This window comes from Haliaeetus albicilla, chromosome 17 (assembly GCF_947461875.1).
Source record: "Haliaeetus albicilla chromosome 17, bHalAlb1.1, whole genome shotgun sequence".
NCBI lineage: Eukaryota > Metazoa > Chordata > Aves > Accipitriformes > Accipitridae > Haliaeetus > Haliaeetus albicilla.
Window position 1 is genome coordinate 11,788,483 of NC_091499.1, and position 22,937 is coordinate 11,811,419.

At 41.6% G+C, this 22,937-nt stretch overlaps 1 protein-coding gene across 1 annotated transcript; it reads left to right on the forward strand.

The window, feature by feature from the left end:
* The first annotated feature begins 4,012 nt into the window (after positions 1 to 4,012).
* On the forward strand, positions 4,013 to 22,364 carry SPACA1 (sperm acrosome associated 1). Its single transcript, XM_069804551.1, has 7 exons — positions 4,013 to 4,133; positions 7,920 to 7,976; positions 11,918 to 12,019; positions 12,400 to 12,506; positions 13,010 to 13,145; positions 21,270 to 21,414; positions 21,688 to 22,364. The coding sequence occupies exons 1-7, from the start codon at positions 4,013 to 4,015 to the stop codon at positions 21,779 to 21,781; spliced, it is 762 nt and encodes a 253-aa protein (XP_069660652.1). The 3' UTR covers positions 21,782 to 22,364.
* The last annotated feature ends 573 nt before the right edge of the window (positions 22,365 to 22,937 follow it).

Below are 22,937 nucleotides of genomic sequence, written 5' to 3' on the forward strand. Positions count from 1 at the left end.
GTAGAAAAATGCGTAACAGGCTTGTGAATAGCAAGTTTTAGATGTAAATTACTGAAGTATAAGAATCACTATACCATGGAGAAATCTAAGTAGAGTTTGAGATGTTTTTTCCTAAAAAGATGCAAAATATACTCCTAGCAAATCGTGCTCTCCTTTATTGCTTGTATATCAATATGGCAAGCAGAACACTTTCTAACTCAGAAAAGTTTGTCCTCAGCTGTTCGTGTTAAATTCACAAAAACATGGCAATGCTTCATCTTCAACCAAAGCCTGCCTTCATACATTAACCGTGCTTGCAGCCATTCTTCAACACAGAGGTCAACTAGCATGAACGGCTCATATTGACTCTTAAAACTCCTACACAGCATACCTGTTGCAAATTGTTTACCGGGACTGGGACTGTACCCAGTGAACATGTAAATTAGCTCATTGCAAATGCTGAGATGTGCCCTAACTGCTAGGTTATATAGGGGAAATGTAGGGGCCTCTATTCAACATGTACACAGTCTTTTGACACATGTAGAGCAGACGGGTGGATTCTGACGATCTACATGTTGAAGGTGGTTGCTGAAACAGTCAGTGCAGTGACTAAATCCACGCTTTTGTAGATTCAGCCCTTAACAATTTCTGGAAAGCTCCCATTTCACTCCCATCCTAGAATTAGTAGCATCTAATCAGCTTAAACCTATGCTGTGGCAAGATGTCAGGTACCTACAGGGTCTCCATGAACCAGCGAATGAACTTTAAATCAACTGAAAAATCCCACTGATTTGTGAATGGAACTACATCTGGACCCTCAGCAAAAAATGCAAGCAGTTCTGCAGCTTCAGTTCATTCCTGCATTTGGTGAGGTGTTGATAGGGCTAGAAGGGCCAAGTTAAGGGCTTTGATTAAGCAAATGCAACTCCACTCTTGACAGAACTGCACTTGCCCATCAGAGGTCTGATTCTGACCCAAGACCTTTGTATACCCTGTTTATGTTTCTTTCTTTGCATAATTGTACAGTGCTGAAAGATCTTTGAACAAACTTGTTTTATAGAAGGGAATAGAAATATATATGGGGTATGACTGCAGGCTTGCAAACAACAGAAATACCTGAAAAACGCTCTGTTCTGCTATTGATCCAAAGGAGTGCTGGAAACATTACTATGGCAACAATTCTTACCCAGTGGAAGAAGCATGCCATTATGTGTGCATAGGAACAAAACAAGAGGAGGCGTTTTTCAGAACTGTTGCCCACCTCCCCTTGACCACTACAGATGTGCTAAGCTTCTGGCATGAGCTCCTGCTGCAGGAGCTTTCAATGAGATACAACATACAGAATTATTTATTGGCCCGTGCAAAGAGAATAAAGAAATTCTATTGACCAACAGAGACCTGTTGCAGAAAACAGCACTGCATGGAAGTCCTGTTTTCTAAGAATATCAAACATCTTCCTTACCTCGTTAACAACCAGGGTTATCGTTGTGCATAAAAGGGACAAGGCTGCGCTGGCTCACTCTAAATGCTGTCTATGTCATTTGGCTGCACACCACTCGAACCTTTTGCAAGTACAGTTATTAACTCAGAAAACTACTGAGCATCTAATCTGGCCGTGAATTTACCGAGAATGAGTTCAGGCTAAAGTACAAATCTGTTGGCATTGTGGTAATGGTGTTATTTGGTCTATTAATTAGCAACTAGACTAATCAAGTCAGCAAGAAACCGTTTTGCATTGTATGGCTAAACTGAAAGTCCACATCCCATATAGCCTGAAGACAGAATTGAGAGCTAATCATATTCCAGGTGTTTGTAACACTGAAGAAGCTCTGTCTGCTGCTCCTAGCTGCACCTCTCATCCCCGGCTTCACATATGGGTAATTTTAAGGAGCACTGTGACTCTGCCCACTGCTCCTAACCCTGGGGACGGGAGTGATACTGGCTACAAGTCCAGGCAGACTGTTCTTCCTGTAAATGGCTGAGGAAAACCATTGTGTGGGAGATGGTGCCAAGCAAGGAGAAAAGGAGCAGCCTGGAAGAAAGCTTCCAAATACACACTCCCACTGCAGAAACACTTTATGGCTGTCCTGAGCCTGGGGAGAAGAACAAGCAGCTACAAGCTCTTTCCAAGCTGTTTTGTTTGCCAGTCTTCTCTCTGGGCAGCCTGCAGTACAGCCAGCTGTGAGAGCAATGCAAGTAGGTGGAACAGCTCTGCCCACTTGGGAGCTCACTACTGCTCCACAAGGCCACTTAACAGCATGAGCCAAGTGGATATTGCCCATTGCCATTAGTACTGTCATCCCCTTTTTTAATTAAAAAAAAAAAAAAAAAAAGGGTCAGAAAAAATGAGAGAGAGCCTGGGCAGAAGATAGACCGTAAAAAGAGGGCCAAGCCTAACACCAAGTATGTGAAGTACAAGGAAGGAATGGAAAAGACATTGCTCCTAACTAATAAAGTTGAGAAAATACACAAAATGCCATCCAGCCATTTACTAGGTCCCAGCCTAAAAAGCTGAGTTCCTGCTTATTCTGAAGAAATGGTAAAGATTTATTTCTTCTAGAGAAGTATGTGGCCGTGCTCTTCCTGGAAATTTCTCATCTTTCCTTCAGGGTGTCTCCTGTATCCCATCACAAGCAGGCACAGAATATATGTGCATCTGTGTGTATGTACAGGCATATTTTACATGTGCATACACACGGATAGGAAAGTGTGTTGAAAATGTCTCAATGAAAGAAAAACTAGAATATACACTTGGATTTAACCTATTTGGTCAATCTTTTCCCCTTCCCTGGAGACAGCTGGTTTTATTCAATATTGACTTTTTTCCTAGTTTACATTACTTTGGGTCCTGAAGATATAGAAATAGGAGCTATTATTAAGGAGATTATTATTTTGACAACATCAGCTTTGACAGCTTCATGAACTTTATTAAATAAATGATGGCTTATTACTCATCAAATAGTATTTTCCCACTTCTCCAGCTTTCTCTGCCTTCAACATCTGAGAGACTCCCAAGTATTTTATAGAATTAATAGCCTCTCTTCTAGCTTTAGGGAAGTAGCTTGATCAGTTCCACAAATTTTCTTCCCTGTTTGCTGTTGCCCATGTGAGAGCAGGTGTTCTGGGAAGAAACTAAGGAAAGGCTAAGCCAAACAGATAAGATACATGGGTCTTGAATGCAGGGAAAGCTCTGTTCATTTTCAACTCCCATGAAAGCAAATTTCACACAGCCCAGGTCCAGCTCTGCACTCACAAGCAACCCTCTGGTTGCCTGCGTTTCTTTGTTCTGGGGAAATGCAGTTGCTGATGGAAGTCATGCTCACTGAGGAGGAAGTTCTTGCCCAGATAGCTTGGGATGTCTGCAGCGGCTTTCTGAACATCAAAGCAGAGACTACAACACGGATTCTGTGTAAAATGTGGGAGCGTCACTTACAAACACTGGTTTTGCGTAGCGAGGATGCTTATTGCAAGCAGGCTCTTACATTCTCTACCTGCTGGCCTGGCGTCCCACTCACAAACGGAACGGTTGTCCTACGTGCCCATCGTACGCGTGATTGCCAGTTTCCTGAACACGGGTGCACTTCTTCGGTTTGCACGGACCCCCTTTGTACAGGACTCCGACATACTGGGAGTTGAAAGGTACGGTGGAAAACCTAGGGTAGTATTTTAAAAAACTGGAGTCGGCCACAAAGATTTGAATCCAAATCTGCCTTTTCTGGACTCTGGAGAAGAGCTAGATACTTCAGTGCAACCGCAAATGTCATTCTTCAGGACCACCTTCAACAGGCAGTCAGATCCAGTGGGTGCCACCAGGTCTGCCACCCATTTTATTAGAAAGCCGTGCTCCAGCACGAGTGACAGCAAATGAAGCGGCCGGGACTGCTCTCGCTCCGGTTGCCAGCTTCCACCTACGACCTCGGGGGTCCTCGGACCAGCCAGGCCGCACGGCCGCGGCCCCCGAGCTCCGCCGGGGCCGGGCCCGTTGTGACGCGCCCGGGGTTGCCGGGCGGCGGCGGGCTCGGAGCGCGGCGGCATGGCGCTGCGGGCGGCCCTGCTCCTGCTCCTGCTCCCGCTCCTGGCCTCGCTGGCGGCGGGAGCCGCGAACGGCGGCAGCGCGGAGGCGGCGGAGGCCCTGGGCTGGCGGGCCGAGCCGGGTGAGGCGGCCGCGGGCGGTGTGGGCGTCCCCGCCAGCCCCGGCCCGAACCGCGCCCTCCGGCGCCGGGGCTCCTGGCCGAGAGGTGCGGACGCTGGTCTCCCCCCCGTTCCCCGAGGCCGGCCGGCTGCCCGCCCGTCTCCCCTTCTGGCTTCTTTCGCAGATGCGGCGATTGCCGGTCCCGCCGAGGGGAGTTTCCCCCCTCCCCGGCCGGCTTCCCCCTCTGGAGGCGGGGGGTGAGGGGAGAGCAGGTTTCGAGTGGAAGAGCAGATATTTGCGGGGCTGCCCGGAGTCGTGCTTTGTGAGCGAGGCTTAATCACTGCCAGGATGTAACGCGCTCTCCTGGGTGTCATATGCAGGCAGTGGGAAGGTGTCAGAGTGAATTCGGTGCTTTATTAAGCCGTGCAGCATCACAGGGGCCCTCCTGAAGGGGGAGGCTGGGGAGACGGGGAAAGCTCCAGATCTGCTCGTCACTCTCGTAGCCGAAAGTGTGGGCTACGGAGAGTTGGATACGTGCAAACCCCCTCCATCTGTCGTCGAGCAAGGAACCGCACAGGTTCACAGCTGACGCGTTGTCAAGTGCGAAGCCAGTTGCCCGTGGAAAGATTTCCGTCCTGGGAAACCTGCATCCCCACAGCTGCCCCTGGTGCTGTCGCTTTGGGGATGGAGCAGTGCTGCTCCCCCTCCCCGCTGCACTTTGACCTTCAGGACCCCACAAGTACTGAAGCCGCGACACTTGGCAAGAACAAGATGCCCAACTCGGGAGTGAGCGAGATCCCCTAGGGTTCACAACCATGACTTTGAGTGCTCTCTGTTGACTTTTTTAGTAGGACCTCCGTGGGCTTTTTAAGTGCTTATCAAAATATTCCACGCGTATGCTCTGTTGTGGCTTGTAATTAAAATGGTGTATAATGGCAAAGATTTCTGCTCTACATAGGTTTTACAAGGCTTCCAAATGTAGAGAGGAGTACAGGCTGCCTTTGCTGTGCTGGTACTAATTGCGGCCCCCTGACAGGAATGTAAATGCAGTTCCTTAGCACATTCTTATCTCAGCATGTGTGGGATTTACATATATAACTCCTATTAATGCTAATGGAAGCTATATACATAGGTTTTTTTGCATAGGGCTAACACTATATTTTTATCTGAACCTGATGCAACTGGAACCAGCCTTCTTATATAAGTAGAAAGATCCGTAGTTTCTTACCAGAAGCTTTCTTAACATTTTAGTTCGTTTACAATGTATGGAGAAAATGCAAGTGAAGATAGCAATACAAAACTTTGTGCTGTGATATTGGCATGGTGGTTCATAACATTCATATAAAAAGTGTTATGTTATCCAGAGGATTATCAAGGAATCTGATCCTGTTTCCCTTAAAGTTTCTTTTTGTTGGCTTTTTAAAAAATTTCATTCAATCAGAAATCAGGATTGATGATTCCTGATTAACTTGTTAATTTAGAACCAATCAGCTTTTAATGTTTAGATGTGTTTAGAGGTTTATATAGAGTATTACTGCGTAGAAAATAACAGTATCTTTTTATTTAGAGCTATAGTCAGTTCATCATTATGAATTTCTGACAAAGGAGCCATGTTGCGCATTGTGGTGCTCCTGAAGCACCCTGAAAGGGTATCACGGTTGATATCTTCATCTGTAATTAGGAGAAGTTTGCTTTCACTGGTTAGCAAAGTCCCTCAATCTTCTATTACTAATATCTGAAGTTTTGTGTCTCTTCTTGTTTCTAAAGCTTTTTCTTCCTTTTTTAAAAATTTGTATCTGGATGGGAAATGGCAGTAGGCACGGCACTTAGGGACGTGGTTTAGCAGTGGACTTGGCAGTGTTAGGTTTACGGCTGGACTCAATGATCTTAAAGGTCTTTTCCAACCTAAATGATTCTATGATGACACCCTGCTGTGGCTACACTCAGCTTGTCACCTCAAAATTGAATTACTGTAATGCCTACTTTCAGGGTGGAGGTTTGGGGCTTACCGTAAGCTGATGTGATTTGTCAGAAATCTATGGAGTTGAGAATTCACATAATCTGAAGCTGTCCTAGCCCTCCCTCCCATTCATTTTTGCATGTTTACATTTATTCTGCGCAAGTGAACAAGTGCAACTCACATTGTACCAAGTTGAAAACAGGTATTTTTAAACAGGACTATTTAGACTGTAGGCAGGATCCTTAAGTTCTCCTCCTCCTCTCTGTTGTGCTGTTGTAGTTGTCGTTAGACAAGACCATTGAATGACTGCCTCGTTAATTTAAAAGAAGCTAAGGGAAATTGAGAGGATGTCCATGGTGGGGACCATCTTCTGAAGAAGTTGTTATTTTTTAAGGTGCATTAGAGACAGAGTTTGAGGATACACTAGCTGTTTTAAAGGTTGTCTCTGTTTTCATAGGATTTTAATCTTACCATTTTTTTCCTTATGTTTTGGGTAAGGTTGGATTTTTTATCATTCAAGTGGATAGTTAAGTTATTGTTTAACGATTGTTGTGCATAACACTAGAAGACTGTTCTGACGAGCACAGCTTATATGCTAAAGTAAATGTCAAAACCATAGAGACAGTTAGAGATAACAGAAGAATAAGATTTTGATGGCTCATTTATAATGTTGGGAGAGAGTTCAGTATCAGTGTATCATTGTGGAGAATGCATTGTGTTGCTGTAGTGTAAATCCTGTACAATAGAGGAATAAAGGTTTTATATTTGTATATCACTGACTGCAAGAGAAATGGATCCGTTCCTTTCAACCTGAGAAATTTAAAGTTTTGGATAGTGTGTGAAAAATGTAAATGTTACTCAGAGATTTAGTAGCAAGAAGTGATATATAAACTTGCATTACTGCACAGAAATAACATTTTGTAAACATAAATCTTGACTGTAAAAAACTGAGAGACAGTGAAAGCAAACTTTACATTGGTAAGTATTTGTTATCAGAAAAAAATAATCTGAGTAGGCGGGACTGGCAGTGTAGACTTGTAAAAACAGTCATAGTGACTTTCTCTTTGCATTTGGAAGAATTGAAAAGACCTATTGCTTATTTAATGAATAATTTGCAAAGGAGCTTCACTAAGTTAGCTTCTCTATGGAACAGTTACTGTGTCTCAGTATCCTTATAAACAAACATTCAGATTGCATGCTATTAGGAATAAAATATATAATCCAGATTTGAATCCCAGATGGAGATGAGAACCTTTTGTACATTCTGTGAAACCCATTCTGTAACCTCAAAAAAATTAAAAAAAGGAGGGAACCCAATCACAGTGATTAAAACCCTAGTACCTAATTAAAATACTGTACCTGGTTGACTCATCTTTGTGCTGGCTGTCTAAACCTGACCTTGAAGTGTGATGAGGAGAAAATCATGTGGGAACACATACATTAGCCAGAAAAAACAAGGAAATGAGTTAACTGAATATTGTTTAATGAAAATTTTTCTTAACTCTTTTCAGGGAAGACCTCTAATTTGCATAGAACCTAGACACTGCACTTCCCAGAGCATTCAGTAGGCTAATTAAATAGCATAGGCTGGTTTAGAAGAAAAATGCATTTTTTGCTTTTAAAGAATCATCTTAAGGTTTAAGCATGAATGCTATTTACACTGGATTTTATGATAATTTTTTCATAAATGTCTTGTTTTTCTGGTCTAGTTAGTGAAAGCAAAAATGTTGGCGAATTTCACATTTCAACTAACAAGTAGTAAAAACATCAAGGAGTGAGTTTGCTGTTAATTTGGCATTTCCACCCCTGTCATTGTATTAGAGATGTAACTTTAGACTTTGTGTTCAGGTCTGAATGCCACTGTGTCCATGGAAGTAGAATTTGGAGTATGCACAGTTACATGTGGTAAGTAGCAAAGCAGATGAATAAAACATATTGTCATTTGTTTTTGAAAAAAAAAAAAGTGCTAACTGTAGCAATTTAGCAGTTGTAATTGGCTTGCCCTCGTTCACCTCTCATTGATTTCAATTGCCAATAACTATAATTAACAAAACCAATCAGGCTGATTGTCATTAGGAGTTTAGGTCAGATCTGTTGTTTTATTAATTTCACAGCCTGCAAGCTCCTATTTTAAACCAGTTCCCTACGTTTATTGGCACATGAGCTGCCTTCCCCAAAGTAACAATTTTCGCTATTTGTGAACATCTGTGAGATGTTCAGAAGATGAAAGATCTTCTGATGCTTCTCACAGATGTCTTCCCACATACAATATTGCCAAAAAATTGCTTGCCTGCAGTAGCCTGTTCTGTATTCCACATTTATACAATTTATAAATTGTGCAATGGAGAGGAGAGGTATCATTCTGGAGTAGGAAGGGAGAGAGGAAAAATGAGATGAGCCTTAAGAAGACATCTCTGCGTTTGTGGTGATGATGGAAACTGCTGTGAGGTGGTAATTATATTGCTTAGGAAGCAGTCTTGAATCAGAAATGCTCTTAATTTTTTTCTGAACAAATTCAGCTTCTCTGAGACCACAAGAAAAAGAAAGAGAGGCGAGTTTTTTCCCCCATCAATCTGATGTTTTCTAGAGTATGCCTTTTTTTTCCAGTCACTTTTTCATATTTCCAATGACAGAACTGCCTTGATTCCCTCCTATTTCACATCTTAGGACGTTATGGGTTTAGGAGATTGTTTTTGCTTCTACATGCTTCAATATTTCTTTATTTCATAATTTCAAATCTGCTTATATGTTCTGTATACCAATGCTGTATATGTATCCCCGGACTCTTAATAACCTCACTTGCTCTGATGCACACATCTTTTGGATACTTAGAAACTGCTCCTTATGTCCCATCCCTGTAGCAGATGTCTCAAATGTTCTGTATTTCCAGGGAATTTCACTAAATTTTGTCTCAGTTTTATCTTTGGTCCCTCAGCGTTAACATTGTGGTGGGTTAACCTTGGCTGGATGCCGGGTGCCCACCAAGCTGCTCTGTCACTCCCCTCGTCAGCGGAACAGGGGGAGAAAATAAGATGAAAAAGTCGTGGGTTGAGATAAAGGCAGTTTAATAAAAAAAAGCAAAGGCTGTGCACAGGAACAAAGGAAATAAACAAAATTATTCTCTACTTTCCATCAGTGGGTGATGTCCAGCCACTTTCTGGGAAGTAGGGCCTCAGTATGCATAGCGGTTGCTTCGGAAGAAAAACACCTTAATAAAAATGCCCGTCCCGCCTCCTTTCTCTCAGCTGAGCAGGATGTCACATAGTATGGAATATCCCTCTGGTCAGTTTGGGTCAGCTGTCCTGGCTTGTGTCCCCTTCCAGCCTCTTGCCCACCCCCAGCCTACTGGTCTTTGGGGGGGTGTAAAGAGACAGCCTTGATGCTGCGGGAGCACTGCTCAGCAGTAGCCCAAACGCTGGTGTGTTATCAGCACCATTTCAGCTACCGATACAAAGCACAGCACTGTGAGGGCTGCTGTGGGGAAAATTAACTTCATCTCAGCCAGACCCAATACAAAATGTTTAACACCTTTAATTCTGAAAATTATATAATCTTACTGAAGAATCAGGAAGGGCAAGCTCTAACAAAAAAGAAAAAGGCATCATCTCATATCTGGAGTCGGGATTGTGTTTGTAGCCTTCACTCTAGCCGGGGCTGTTCAGTGCATGGCATGTTTGTCTGTTGAAAGGCTGAAAGGTAGCTTCTTGGTTCTTCCAGTAAAGCTCTAAGCTCTTTGTCTCCTTCATAGTCCTTCTTATTCCCTAGATTCTATCTAGCCCTTTATATTTCTTGCTTTCTGAACTGACTCAATTTTCTAAATTTTTTCCCAGTAATGCTGTGGCTCAGATCCATTGCTCCTCTAGTCATAGTCCAGGTTTACAGAGGCATTAAAGCATAGTTAAAGCATATATTAATGATGTCTTGTCATACCTGCCTCAATTTTGCCTTAGTCTCTTTGTGGTCTAATTGTTTTGGCCACTCTTACCTCTAGATTTCTCTCATAATGGCTCTCTTTGTACTGCTAAGTATTCAGTTCTTTGTGGGTCATCCCTCTTCACCACCCCTCCCCCAGTCTATTAATTTACATTTCTCTAGGGTGAATTTCATTTAGGTAATTTATTTTACTGCATTGTGGCCAGTTTTCTGTTAGGTTAACTTGTATGACTTGTTGAAGTTATGACTTAATTTGTTAGAACGTCTCAGTAGATTAATTTCATCAGTATTGGCAGCTACTAAGAGGAGGTAGGGAAAGGAAACATGGGAATGAAAGAAAAGCTGTCCAAAAGGAAGAGGGAGAGGAGTACCAAAAGAACTTGCAGATCTAATTAAAAGAGCTTTTTTCATCAACCTTTGAGTATGATATACTTCCCAAATTTTAATATTCCCATAGATGAGACATGGTGAGATTTTTCCTGATGAATGTGACTACAATTAGCCCAGCACCCGGGTTTTATCAAGACAGCCTTTTGGCTTTTCATAGGTTTCGTGTCTTTTTTGTTAGGTAAAAAACCTACATGGCACTGAAGAAAGAGGAATGCCTTTAATAAAAGTGTCAGTTCACTGCCATTTACACCTCTGTCTCTGCATCCATGAGATGAGACATTCTCTGGAGCGGAGAACAATCCTTGTTTTGTGTCATTTTCAGTAAGTGGTGTTGTCTCCTCTGTCACTTGAAGTTCTGTTCATGAGCTACATGACATCTCTGAAACATTCTGAAATCTATTGGTTTATATAATACACATTTAAGGAAGGCAGATACATCATAAATACAATATTCAAAGCAATTTCCTATTTATCATTCTATTGCAAGGGGTGTTTAACTCTCCTTTTTCCATGCCTATTGGTAAACAAAGTGGTTCTGGAAAAATGGCAAAACCTTCAGTGTTTACTGGGCCTAAACATATTATTCCTGCCTCCCTCACAAGCTATGTCATTCCAATGAACTGTGTACACACTGTTTGGCAAAAACAATTATGGCACTTGTTTTGAATTTGTTTGTAATTGTTAAAATGAAGATGTTCCCATTGAAATCCTGATAGTGAGAGTGAACAATTTTTTTCTTCTTTTAACATTGTGTAGGAATTTTCCTTAACTTTACACATTTATGATAGGTTATCTCCTGCTCTTTGTCTTCAGTAGGACCCTCCATGTTGCAGGTGGAGTGCTAACGGTCAACACTTGATTTCAGCTGTTTCTAATGAGAAGCCCTATGTTACTGACCACTAGGCTCTGTGCTATGAGAGGCTTCATTTTGGAGGCTGTTGGTGGTATTCCTGTGTCACTCACTGCAGGCCACTGTTGGGTCACATCAGACTCCTCAATCCCAGTGCCAGGAGGTTTTTAGTGCCTTCAGTTTCTGTTGACCTTGGTGGGAGCTGAAGACGCTCAGTCGCAAGACTGGAGGCAGATTGAGTTGGCAGTCTGTACAGTATTCTCTGTGCCTTCTGATTTGAGCGTTTAAAGACCAGGAGCCTGAATGCTCCTTTAAGTGCTGAATGCTCCTTTAATATTTAAAGTGAATTAACTGTTTTGCAGAACATGTATTAGTTTCTTTTCAAATTCTTTTTCTGTAAGAAAAGTTTTGAATTAATTTTCAATTCTTTTTCTGACACATGATGATTCTAGGAATCTGGCTCCCTAGAGTGCAGAGTCTGACAGAAGTAGATGTCTTGAAATCTTAGATACCAACATGGGATAGCTTTAGCAGGGACTCTGAGAAGATCTCTTTTGCCTGGTATTTGATAGATCCATCATATTAACATCCAGGCTAAAGAAAGAGAAAGCAAAAACAAAGTATGAAGGAAATGAAGAAATGCAGAGTGAAAGATATTTTTCTCCCCCCAAAGGGATTGGCATTCGAGAAGTTCTGTTAACCAGTGGATGCCCTGGGACTGAAGCAAAATGTATTGTTCGTGTGGAGGAATGCCGGGGACCGGTAGACTGTGGATGTAAGTGGAACACTGTGATACAGTAATCTAGAACAAACAAGTTGATTCAAAGGAAACATCCTTATTCTCTGTTAGTGTGGTGGAAGTGGAATTAAGTGATTGCATTTCACCCTCCAATTACCCTGTTAAGCAATCCAGTAATGTTTCTGATCTCATTTCTGTACTGATGTGCGCTTGATTTCAAGTCCCTGTAAAATACCGTTTTTCTGCTATATGCTTCATTCCAGACATTAGACCAAGCAAAAAGTATTTTAAGTAATTTTAAGGGAAGGGATAATTTCCAAGTAACATTCTGTGGTTTGAAGAATTACAAACTTTATGATCTATACAGAGATGTTTCATATAGCTGATGGTGTACCTATTAAAAATTCCTCCTATAGGGGGAACACCAATTTCTGAGGGCCTTGCCTGTGTGAAGATGCCTTGTATTTATATACGTCCTGAAAACCGATTTAAATATGTTTGGAAGATGTTAATTCTAAACAAGGTGAGTAATTGAACCCCACTTTGCAGAAAAATTGTATACTGCATGTATTTACCACATGCTCCATCTGAATTGTAGAGACTTCTGGGCAGATTATTTCCTTTGCTGTCATAATGCAAATAAGCCCTGATTTCTCACTGGCAAGTTGGTAATACAAGGACTCGCATGGCTTTGCTCCTTTATGCAGCTTCAATTTGCTGTTTATATGAGGGAAACAATTTTAGAGAGTAATGTTTACTGTTATTTCAGAAAAATGGGGCATAGTGGCTGGTGAGTGCATAGGTGTCAGCAAGTCGCAACCACGTTGCCCTTCCCAGTTCAAGTAGGAGGTGCTGAAGAGATGGGAGAATTTTTCCCAGGGGCCAAGAGGTCCTGACAGGTTGAAAGCTGTTGGGAGTAGAATAAGCACTTTTCTGTGCATCTGACACAATGCAGCTCATCTTTGCAGATCTATTTGAAAAAATACAACCCCCCATTTTTTTTTCTTTTCTTTTATATATGGCTAGACAGCACACATTCTTCCCAATGATTCAGCTATTATGGAAGTTTGCAGAGATACCCACTCGGTTACTTTCCAGTGTGAAACTCAAGAAAATGGAAATATAATTGCCTCTGTAAAATACGCAGTCTACGCAAAAACTGGTAAGCTCATAGAGACGCTTACAGTCTTCTAGTGATATGGCCTTGTGTTTTTTATGTAGTACTCAATCTTTGTAAGATTGCATGTCACCAGTAGTATATAGGCAGGAGTTTGTGTGCTGTGGTAATGACTGTCATGAAATGCAGGCCAATAAAAGAGACATATAAAAAGAAATGACACAATGGGAATTAAGAGGTTCCTTGTGGTAGGAATGAATATTTTCTTTATCCTTTGTAAAAATTCAAGCTAAAATAAGGAGGTTTTCCTATTACCTGCTTATTTTTTACTGCACCCAGGTTGGGTAACATAGACTTCTTTTTGCCTCACTAAGCCACGTAGCACCAGCAGCATGGGTTCTGCAGTTAAGTCTCCTTTCCACTTCAAAACTGAAGCAGGAAAACAACCTTTTGTGGGTTTTTTTTTAGTGGCTATGTGGAATTTACTTATACACAATGGATTTAGCAAAGTTTATCATTAAAAAGAATACATCATAAAACAGTTCCCCAGTACTATCTTTCTCACCTCCTCTGCTAATGGGATTTTTGCTGACTTCATCAGGAAAAGTAGCAGTGTGCTGATTTTTTCAAACCATGAAAACAGCCGCATGGAAACTCGATCTTTCCTAATCAGAGAAAAGGTGAAAGTGCCTTGCTCATCAAAATTTAAAGTTTTTCCTGAAATAATATAGATTCAGGTCTTATGCAAAATTATGGCAAACTAGAAAGAAAGAGATCCTTGGAGATAGCCCTCCCCGTGTTTCTCCCCCCATGTTGTTTACGTAGGTAAAACTGTCTGGCCTGGGAATCCTGTTTTTTTCCTCTCTCTTCAGTAAGATAGGCTATTTCCTGTGTCTCTATTGAGGTCCTTTCTGCCATTGTACAGTAACATGGAATTTGTTTATTCATTTTCTAAATCCATCTGGCAGTCACAAAACACCCAAAGCTTTTTTTTTTTCCCTTCTCCGACTATTCCGTCTCTACATTCCTTTTTGTATAGAGGAAGCTTCCTTTCTGAGACCTGAATTAGCAGATCACATAATCTGTTTTAGATTTAAGCATGCAAATGGTCCCATTGACTTGAGTCGGTGAGTCATCAATAGGACGACTCACACACTTGTGTTTAAACTGTGACTGAGTAGTCTTGGTGAAAAGTGGTCAGATGAAACCTGCCCAACAGACATACCCACTGAGAACTTCTTACAAGGACTGAGATTTATTGATTCAGAAAATATTTACGACTAGAATCTGAGGAAGACAAGCTCTAGTGTTTATTAAATAGCTTAAAAGGAATGGGTTGTTCTGCTTAGTGCCAGATCAGCATCCTTTGGCTTTGTACAGAGGTGTGTAGATGCCCAAAGGAGTCTGTGGGCTTTGCTTCCCCAGGAGTGACATTGTCTGGACTTTAGAAATTATTAACTCTTAATTAGGTAAACAGAAGAAGTTATCAGCTGAAGTTTTGGCTGAGAACGTACCAGGACTTTCATCATACAGATCTAGTTTTGCTCTCTGTGGATGGTCAGAAGTCTAGCCAGATCAGAAGATTGCATTTACTTTTCCAACAGGATCAGGAGGAAATGAGAAAGATCCTTCTGACGGCATCAGTGGACGCGGCAAGACTCTTTGTGTTTGGATGTAGATTGGTCTTAGCTGGTGCCTTGTATTTTGCAGAGCTGCGCTGTTCTCTGGGAGCGTGGCTTGCTGCGTTGTTCAGACTCTGGCAAGGGGTAATGTTTCCGCTCATGGTACAATGCTGCCTTTCCCAGTTCCTCATTAAAAGTCTTTTTAAAATGAGGGTTGGCAAATTCGAGACAAGTTATCACCCATGTCAAGCAAGATGGTTTCTCTACCTACTCTGGAAAATCTAAGTCTTTCTGTTGAGCAAACATCTTTTTCTTTGCCATTCATCTCTCGGGTCTCCAAGCCGAGATGTAAAGAAGGGCAGAATCACAAAAATCAGTGACAGCAATAGGACAAAAGTCTCCTTTTTCAGGTAATCTACAGGACTGAACTGGATTTTTCCCCAGCATCCAAAGCTGGCCACAGAGATTTCTAGTCAGCGCAGGCTGGGCAGGTGTGGTGGGCTGACCCTGGCTGCCTGCCGGCCCCCACGGCGGCGGGCAGGTTGGATCCGGCTGGAACTGGCCCTGTCCAGCACGGGGCGGCCCCGGCCTCTCCTCACAGAGGCCGCCCTGCAGCCCCTCACAGCCTGGGCACAGGCACCCGCACCCGGTTCAACCGGCCAAACTGCCTGTGGAGAGAGCGTCTCGTATAGATTTTGGGAGGTGTATTTGAACCAGCTGAGCGGACAAATCCATTTTAGTCAGGAAAAGAGCGGGTCCTCTCTACTGCCTCCTAAATGACTTTTTTTTTAATGCAGCTGAGGCGATTCTGACCATCTCTCTGCCTCACTCAAGTCAATAAGCTTAAGTTTGTAAATTTTGTCTTTCTCATCACCTAGATCACTCCTTTCACTATTCCACAGAGATACATTTCTTTATGCCAGAGCTACAGGACAGGGCAGGGGATGTGGAAATGCGTTTGCTCCATGGCTGGCCTTTCTTCTTGGCACTTACCTAGAGAGAAAGCCTTGAAGTCATCAACAGAGCTAAAAATTATCAATGCGGCCGATAAGGGGCAAATGTGTTTGTTTTTGTCTCATCCTTCCTCCTCTTTCCAGTGTTCTGATGTTTTATGCACGTGAACAGCAGTGGCCAGATTCAGCAACACCGTCTGCATGCCCCAAAGCCATTACTTGAAAATACATAGCGTTGTTGCTGAAAAACTCGGAATAAAGAACTTATCAACACCAATTTAGTGTAGATAAGCAGACACTTCTTTATTGACGGCCGGGTGCGCGGGTGAGTCCTCTCACGAACCACGCACACCTGAACACCAAAATCAGACACCTTATATTGAACTTATTCATACATATTCATTAGATTTCCAGGAAATGTTATGCATATTCATTAGATTTCTGGGAAGTTATCAGCATATGTAAATGTCCTTTACGCAGGCGCATTGAAGGTCTCTGGTGGTCTTCTAGAGTCCTCTGGTGGTCTTTCATAGTCTTCCTCACTTGTCCGCTTCTTGACCTTCTTTAGGTGATTCTGCGCAGTTTGGCCCTTGGCAGGTAACTAACTGTTTCTTGGCAGATAACTGCAAGTTGCTTTATTTGACTCTTCTCAGTTCCCATTAATTTGAAATTCTACATCTAATGCATTCTTCTAGGTTATAATATACTCCTACCAATAAACACTATATCCAAATTATCTTAAATCTTAAGCTTGTTATCTAAGTTCTAAATGTTCCTACTAGATGATTTTAACCAATTCCTCTGGCCCTGGTACAGGGCTATACAGAGGATTTCACAGCAGCTGTTGGTTGTTGGTTAAATGTGTAAAATGCAATAGATATATAATTTTTGCTAAAATATTTCTTATAATTCTATATTCCTATTAAAATTGAATATGATTAATTCTAACTAATAACAAATCAATCAGTAACAGCGTGACACTTTCTGCTTCGGATTTTGAGGTGTGTGAGGTAGGAGGAAGGGAAGACATGTTGCAAAAGGGGACGTAAAACCTCACAGGAATTTGTGTATGTTTCCCATGTGGCAAAACTCCGTAAGAGTTAATTTTAAATCTATGCATGAAGAACGTCCATGTGTCCTTTACCAGTGATCACTGCGCTTCTCAGTGACTTTTGATGAACAGCCGTAATGACCTTTTTGTATAAGTGAGTAGTCTTTAGTAATTTGGCTCTTCCTTTTGTTTTCAGAACTGTTCAGACCTATGGGTTCTCTTGTCTTTTATAGCAAGGAAAACATAACAGGGAAAAAAAAAAGAGTATTTTATCTTCATCAAAAATTATTGGGATCTCTGCAAGGAAAATCCCATCTTATAATTGACATTTCTATATGTCCTTCTTACTAAATCGCTACCCTGAAACACTGAAGGGTGTTGTTTCACACTCCCGCCTGTTGTGTTGTTCAGTGTTTTGTGAAGACTTTGGAGCTAGAAGGCGGTTTATTCATATTTACTAATAATAGTTCTGTGAGGAGGGAGGACTCTGCAAGGGAGGAGTGCAAGAGCAGAGAACGATCCTCATTAGGATGCTATGTGAAGGGTGTCAGCCTACTGAGATCCCAGCTGTGCTCCAAGCTCTACGCTTCTCATGAGCGAGAGAGCGAGTTGGGGTGTGTGTCTAGAGGCACTGCTGTGGAGAAGATGGAGGCAATAGCGTTTCTGTGTCTCAGAGGCCATTCTAGCCTCTATGTCTCTTCAGTTCATTTCCTGCTGATGACTTCAGTGCCAGAGCTTCCTTGAGAGAGAAAAGTCACATCTCTCTAACTGGCTACTGTACAAATGTGTAACTGCATGGCTGTGTTGTCCTTGTGCTTGCACAGAAATTAAACGGGCAATCCCAGTACCCAAGATTAACAGCCTGGATCTCCTCTGTGTGTATGTAATCCTGCTCTCCCATTAGCATATATCCATCCATTTTTAATACATAAAAAAAAAGCTTATAGATAATCTAGAAGGCAAACAAAAAAGCTATGCATCACCATTATATTAAGTTTAAAAAAAAACAGTCTGCAGAGGCAAAATCTCATTCCTCTCTGCCAAACTGATACATACTTTCTGGACCTGAAAACTGGTGGAAAGAACTCCTGTTGGCTGCTGGACCATATAAACAATTGGTCGAGTGTCTGCTTGTAGATGGAGCACTGCTGTACAGTCAACATTATGGTCTGTGAGGAACTCCAACTCAGTGAAAAACCCAGGCGAAGAGGAGGGTGAAGAGGAACAGTGCTGCTGGCAGAAGTAGTGGGTTTCCTTTGGACAGAAAGGTGCTGAAAAAGCAGGTGTTCCACTTTCTTGATGTACATGATTTACATTATTACAAATCTGTTTCTTATTGAAGAAATGATGGAATAGAATATAGAGACAGATTTTGTGTTGCTGATACTTTCTGGAGGGAAATGCTAACAGTGGCAACAGATGCTTCTGAATGTATTTGGATTTAAGCAAATTAAAGGGGAGAGGGTTCCATGAAGGCAGAGGACAGTCCAGAGATACACTGCACTGCATAGAAATCAAAGCAGCTTTGTTAAACTGTAGTATACAGTGCAAATATAGTTGCTGGGCCACATCACAGCAGAGTGTGTGCTGCTGTCCTGCTCTGGTGCTTGGTGTGAGGGAGGTATGCGATGTATCTTTTTTGACCCAAATAAGAAAGCCATAACTTTCTAAGGTCCTATTGTTCTGATGGCGCAAAGAAGGTAAAAAAGCTGTCAAGCTTCTTAGCAGCTGGTAGTGGCCATACAGATGACACTTTTGTTTCCTTTAATCCAGACTGTGGTGCACCCCATTGGCACAGCAGATAGATAGGGACTGGGGTGGATGGAGTGTGTAGTGCTTGGACCATTTGAGCTGTTGGAAAGGCTTCTGTAAGCCATGACCAGCACACTCTGGGGTTTCTGCCACAGGGCTGGCCTCAAATCAGCAAGCCCTGGTGGAAGCTAAATACTAAACCTGAGCTTTCTGTCTTTTCCTTCCTGCCTGCCTTGTTCGAACTTGCACAAATAAATGGATCTTTATAGTTTAGATCCAACAGTGCCTACAATCTAACTGCAGCATCCCACCCGTGCATTTCATTTAAGTGCATTCCTTTTTTAATTAAGATGAATATAAATAGTCAACAGGTAAAGTGAGAATGCCAAGCTTTCCATAGGGTTGGAGACAATCTGCTTGAAACTATCAATCAGGTATGTTACCAATCTCTTTTTTGTTTGTAGAACCCTTGAAAATTTCCAGTGGAGGTGCACGCAATTCTGGGATTTTTTATTTACAATGTAATTGTGGAATATATATGATTGATAGTGATTTTCTTCATCATTCTTCATAGTGAAGTAGTCCACAGACCCACAGTGGGCTGTAGACTTCAGGTTGAAAGTCACTGAGCTACACTTCGCATGTTTCAAAAAAAGAGTTGTTCTTCCTACTTTTACTAAGCTAAGTGGACTTTTTTTAAAAGTTGGTGTAACTACATCTTTGTAACCTTAACTGTAAGCTGAAGATGTTTTTAAGGCTTGTTCTGGCTGTGGCAAAATTCTCACTAATTGAGAGTGTTGTGTAGACTTTACAAGTGCAGTCAGGGGCTTAAAAGTGCACCTGATGTGAATCAGTCTTTGCTCATTGTGAACCAGCTTATTGGGAAGCTTCTTTTCTGTCTGCTTCCTGCTTGCATTTTAAACACGTGTGTTTACTTGGAAGGCATCCCCTCTGTATTATCAGGTTGCTTCTTAGGCAGTTCTGGTTCTTGACTATTGGAAGAATTTCTTGCCTAGGAAGAAAACTTGAGTAGGTTAGCTGTGGATAACATAAAACTTGCTTTTCTCTTCAGCAGGCTCCTGTTACAGCCTGTAAACAGAGGTATTCTTAGAGTTCTAAGGTCACATCTTGCCAAGGGGAAAATATATTAATGAAATTGCAAAATCAAAGATAATTTTCATTAATCTCCATTCCCCACAACTGCATGTAATTCTAAAAAGACACAGCCCAGTCAGTGAATTAGTCTAAAAGCAGTTAGCTCTACATTGTATAAAACCCCAATATTCAGACTTACTCTGTATGATATTCTCAGCCAGTTCACTATTCTTACCTGTCCTGTATCTTGCAGAAAGATCAGAAGAATCCTACAGAGGAGCTGTGGTTTAAGAATATCAGAATGAAAATTCTGTGATGCAGGAGAATGAAACCTAAATGATGCGATGGAAGAGTTGCTTGGATACTACAGTGATGACAGTGGCACAGGACCTTATATAGAAGTAGAAATGAAATAGTAATAGAAATGGTTTTCCTGCAGGCATTCTGCTATACAGAATTCCTACCAGCGTGAACATGAATTTTGCATACCAGCCAGCAATGAGATAGCACCTTATAGTTTTAGAAACTATATGAGGGAAAATGAAAGAGAAATTAGGGTTGGCTTGTGTAAAATTGTCAAAGCTGGAGGGATCTGGGACGATGCCTGATGGTTCAATGATTTGCTTGAATGTGGCTGAACAAATCAGGTCAATTAAATTTCAGAACAATGTGACTGGGTTTGGTTTCCAGGCATTTCTTTATCCAGTGTCAAAAAAGAGATGGAGGAAATTGGTTGACCATTTTCAGTATTTTCCACTCTTCCTGGGTTGTTTGTTAGAGTCGTCTCCTAACTGGTACATCTGGTCTTAGAGAAACAGCCTAAGTAATGGCAGGGCCTTCAGTTTCCTTAGGTGAATGGTTGAACAGGCTGCAGGATTACAAAATGCATTTTTACTTGATATTCTTGCCACATTTTTCACTTCTCAGCTTCATGCAGCTGCTCCTCGCTATGCGTTTCTGGGCTGTGCAGAACAACTCCTTTCCATGCTCAGTCGTTATTTGCTTTACATAAAGGCTTTGCAGACCTAGATAGAGACAGGGAACTGAAAAGCAGCACTTAAGTCCTTGAATCTGGTCTTTTGCTAGCATACTCTCTTTTGGCTTCATTATTATCATTATTATTGCAGCAATTACCATTGTTAGAATTCTTCTGTAGCATGGTGGTATCTTGGTGCCTCAGACCTGGGTGATGGAGCACCTGGTACCAGGCACAGAACAAAGAAGTCAGCCTGCCTTGAGTGGCAGACAGCCTGTGGTAATTCTTCTGTCTTTATCATTCACGTATCTTACATGGATGTGTCTTGAAAACTTACTTTAAAGCATTTCTTAAAGCAAAAATATTGTTGTGTTAGTCATTCTTAACAACATGTACCAAATAGATACTTTTCCCTCTCTTTAATTTTTTCCTTGTCTTTAGGAATTGCAGTTCTTTGTGTTTCACGGCTCTTAAGTGACATGTATCCCACTCCACATGCCTTGATCTCCACTTCTTTGCATCTTCCTTGGTTAGATATGCCTTTGCAAAGAAGATACAAAGTGTCACTATTCTAACTTCTGCTGATACTGTAAAGGCCTGAAGGTTGTGAAAGATGTCAAATAGTAAATAATCAAGCCTTGCTCCTTTTCAGTCCTGTCCATCAGATTAAATGCCCGATTCATTTGAAAATAATAATGACCATGTATTTCTTTTCTTCAGAAATGCAAACAAAAAAGTCAAGGAGAACAGAAACAGGGCAATCAAGGAGAACAACGACAGATGCCATTCTGGTCTTTTGCCTGGCAACTGGAATCATTGTGACTGTTAGTGTGATCTTTGCCATGATCTTTATGATTCTTCACTGGTAGGTGGACAGCGTACAATGTGATTTACATTTTATTTGATGAAAATATAGTATTACTGATGACAAACAAGACCTGGGGTGAACTATTTAAGTTTCTTTGTAGTTTAATATTTGTGTTGCCAGCAGAGAAAACAGGAACAACCTTCTGGAGATTGGAGAGAAGTATGTTACAAAGCAGTTGCAGTGATTGTGGATGGGAAGAGCATGATTCAGAGCAATTTATGTAAACCTACTTAAAGGTATGTTTTTGTTGAATTCTTTTGTCCATTTCAGGGCTGCTGTAAAAGCTATTTGGAAATCAAAATCCGGGCAAGACAACCAAGACAAGAAGCTGGCGAACAAAAGATTACTGTGTAACATGGAATAAATAGTGCCCCCCCCCCCCCTCAGGGTCCACACTGGCCTTTCAAGGAATTGGAGTGTCCACCTGCAGCTGCAGTGTTCTCACCATCTGCATTAGCCATAATACAAGAAGTGGCAGAGCCCTCACTCACAGAAGATGAAGTATGTAAGTCCTTCCAGGACTTGCATAATGAACAGAATTAGAAAAAAAAAATATTGGATTACCTAGAAATATGATATAAAGAAGATTAAAATATGTTTGAAATACTGGTTTTAAGAAGTACTTTTTAGAGTTCACATTTGCTGTCTTGGATTACTGGACGTTAAGTGAAATGGGTAAGAATACTATTTTAAGGTGGACATCAGTTCCCGGGTAGTTTAATAGTCTGAGCACTTCTGAACTGGAGAACCAAAGCCGGGTCTTTGTGAGGATGTTGAAAATTATATACTTAATATGTCTTAATTTTGTGAAGATGTTAATCTAGACTAGATGAAACTAGGCATATAGTCTAGGCGGAGACCATTTTTTGTAAAGTGCTCCTTATCTCCTTGATGATCCTCAAGCATGGCACCTACTATGTAATCACTATAATCCAGTTTCTGCTGACACATGGAAGGATGTGTAATGGTAGGAAAGATCATTAAAAGTTGCCTCATAAGATTCATTAAATTTTTACCTGCCCATTTGCACACGTAACCATTTCTGCTATCAAGGGGACCAAAATATGTGAACAGAAGAGCAGCTCCATAGGGTAAGGCCAAGGATTCATCTACCACTGTAACCAAACCAATGGACAAAAAAAGGATGTCTAGGAAAGAGTACAAAAACAAGACAAGGCTGTATGATGTTTTCCACATGTATTCCTCCAGCTTCCAGGCATTTGCAGGTTTTCTAAACCAGATGCAATTTCTAAGCAGTTAGCAATCTTGAATGGATTTCTTTTCCATGGCTTTGTTCAGCATCCCCTTGTTCCTGTGTAAGCTTCTGTCACATAAAACATCCTATGGCAAGATCCACAGCGCAACCGCATCTTTTGTCCAGCTTGAACCCACTTCCCACTAGCTTTGTTTGTCACACCTTACTTCTTGAAAAGGCAGTGAGCTGTCAATCCACACTATCCTCTCCCTGAAAGGGACTGTCTTTTAGACCTTTAACATATTCCCTGGTTATTTTCTTTCTG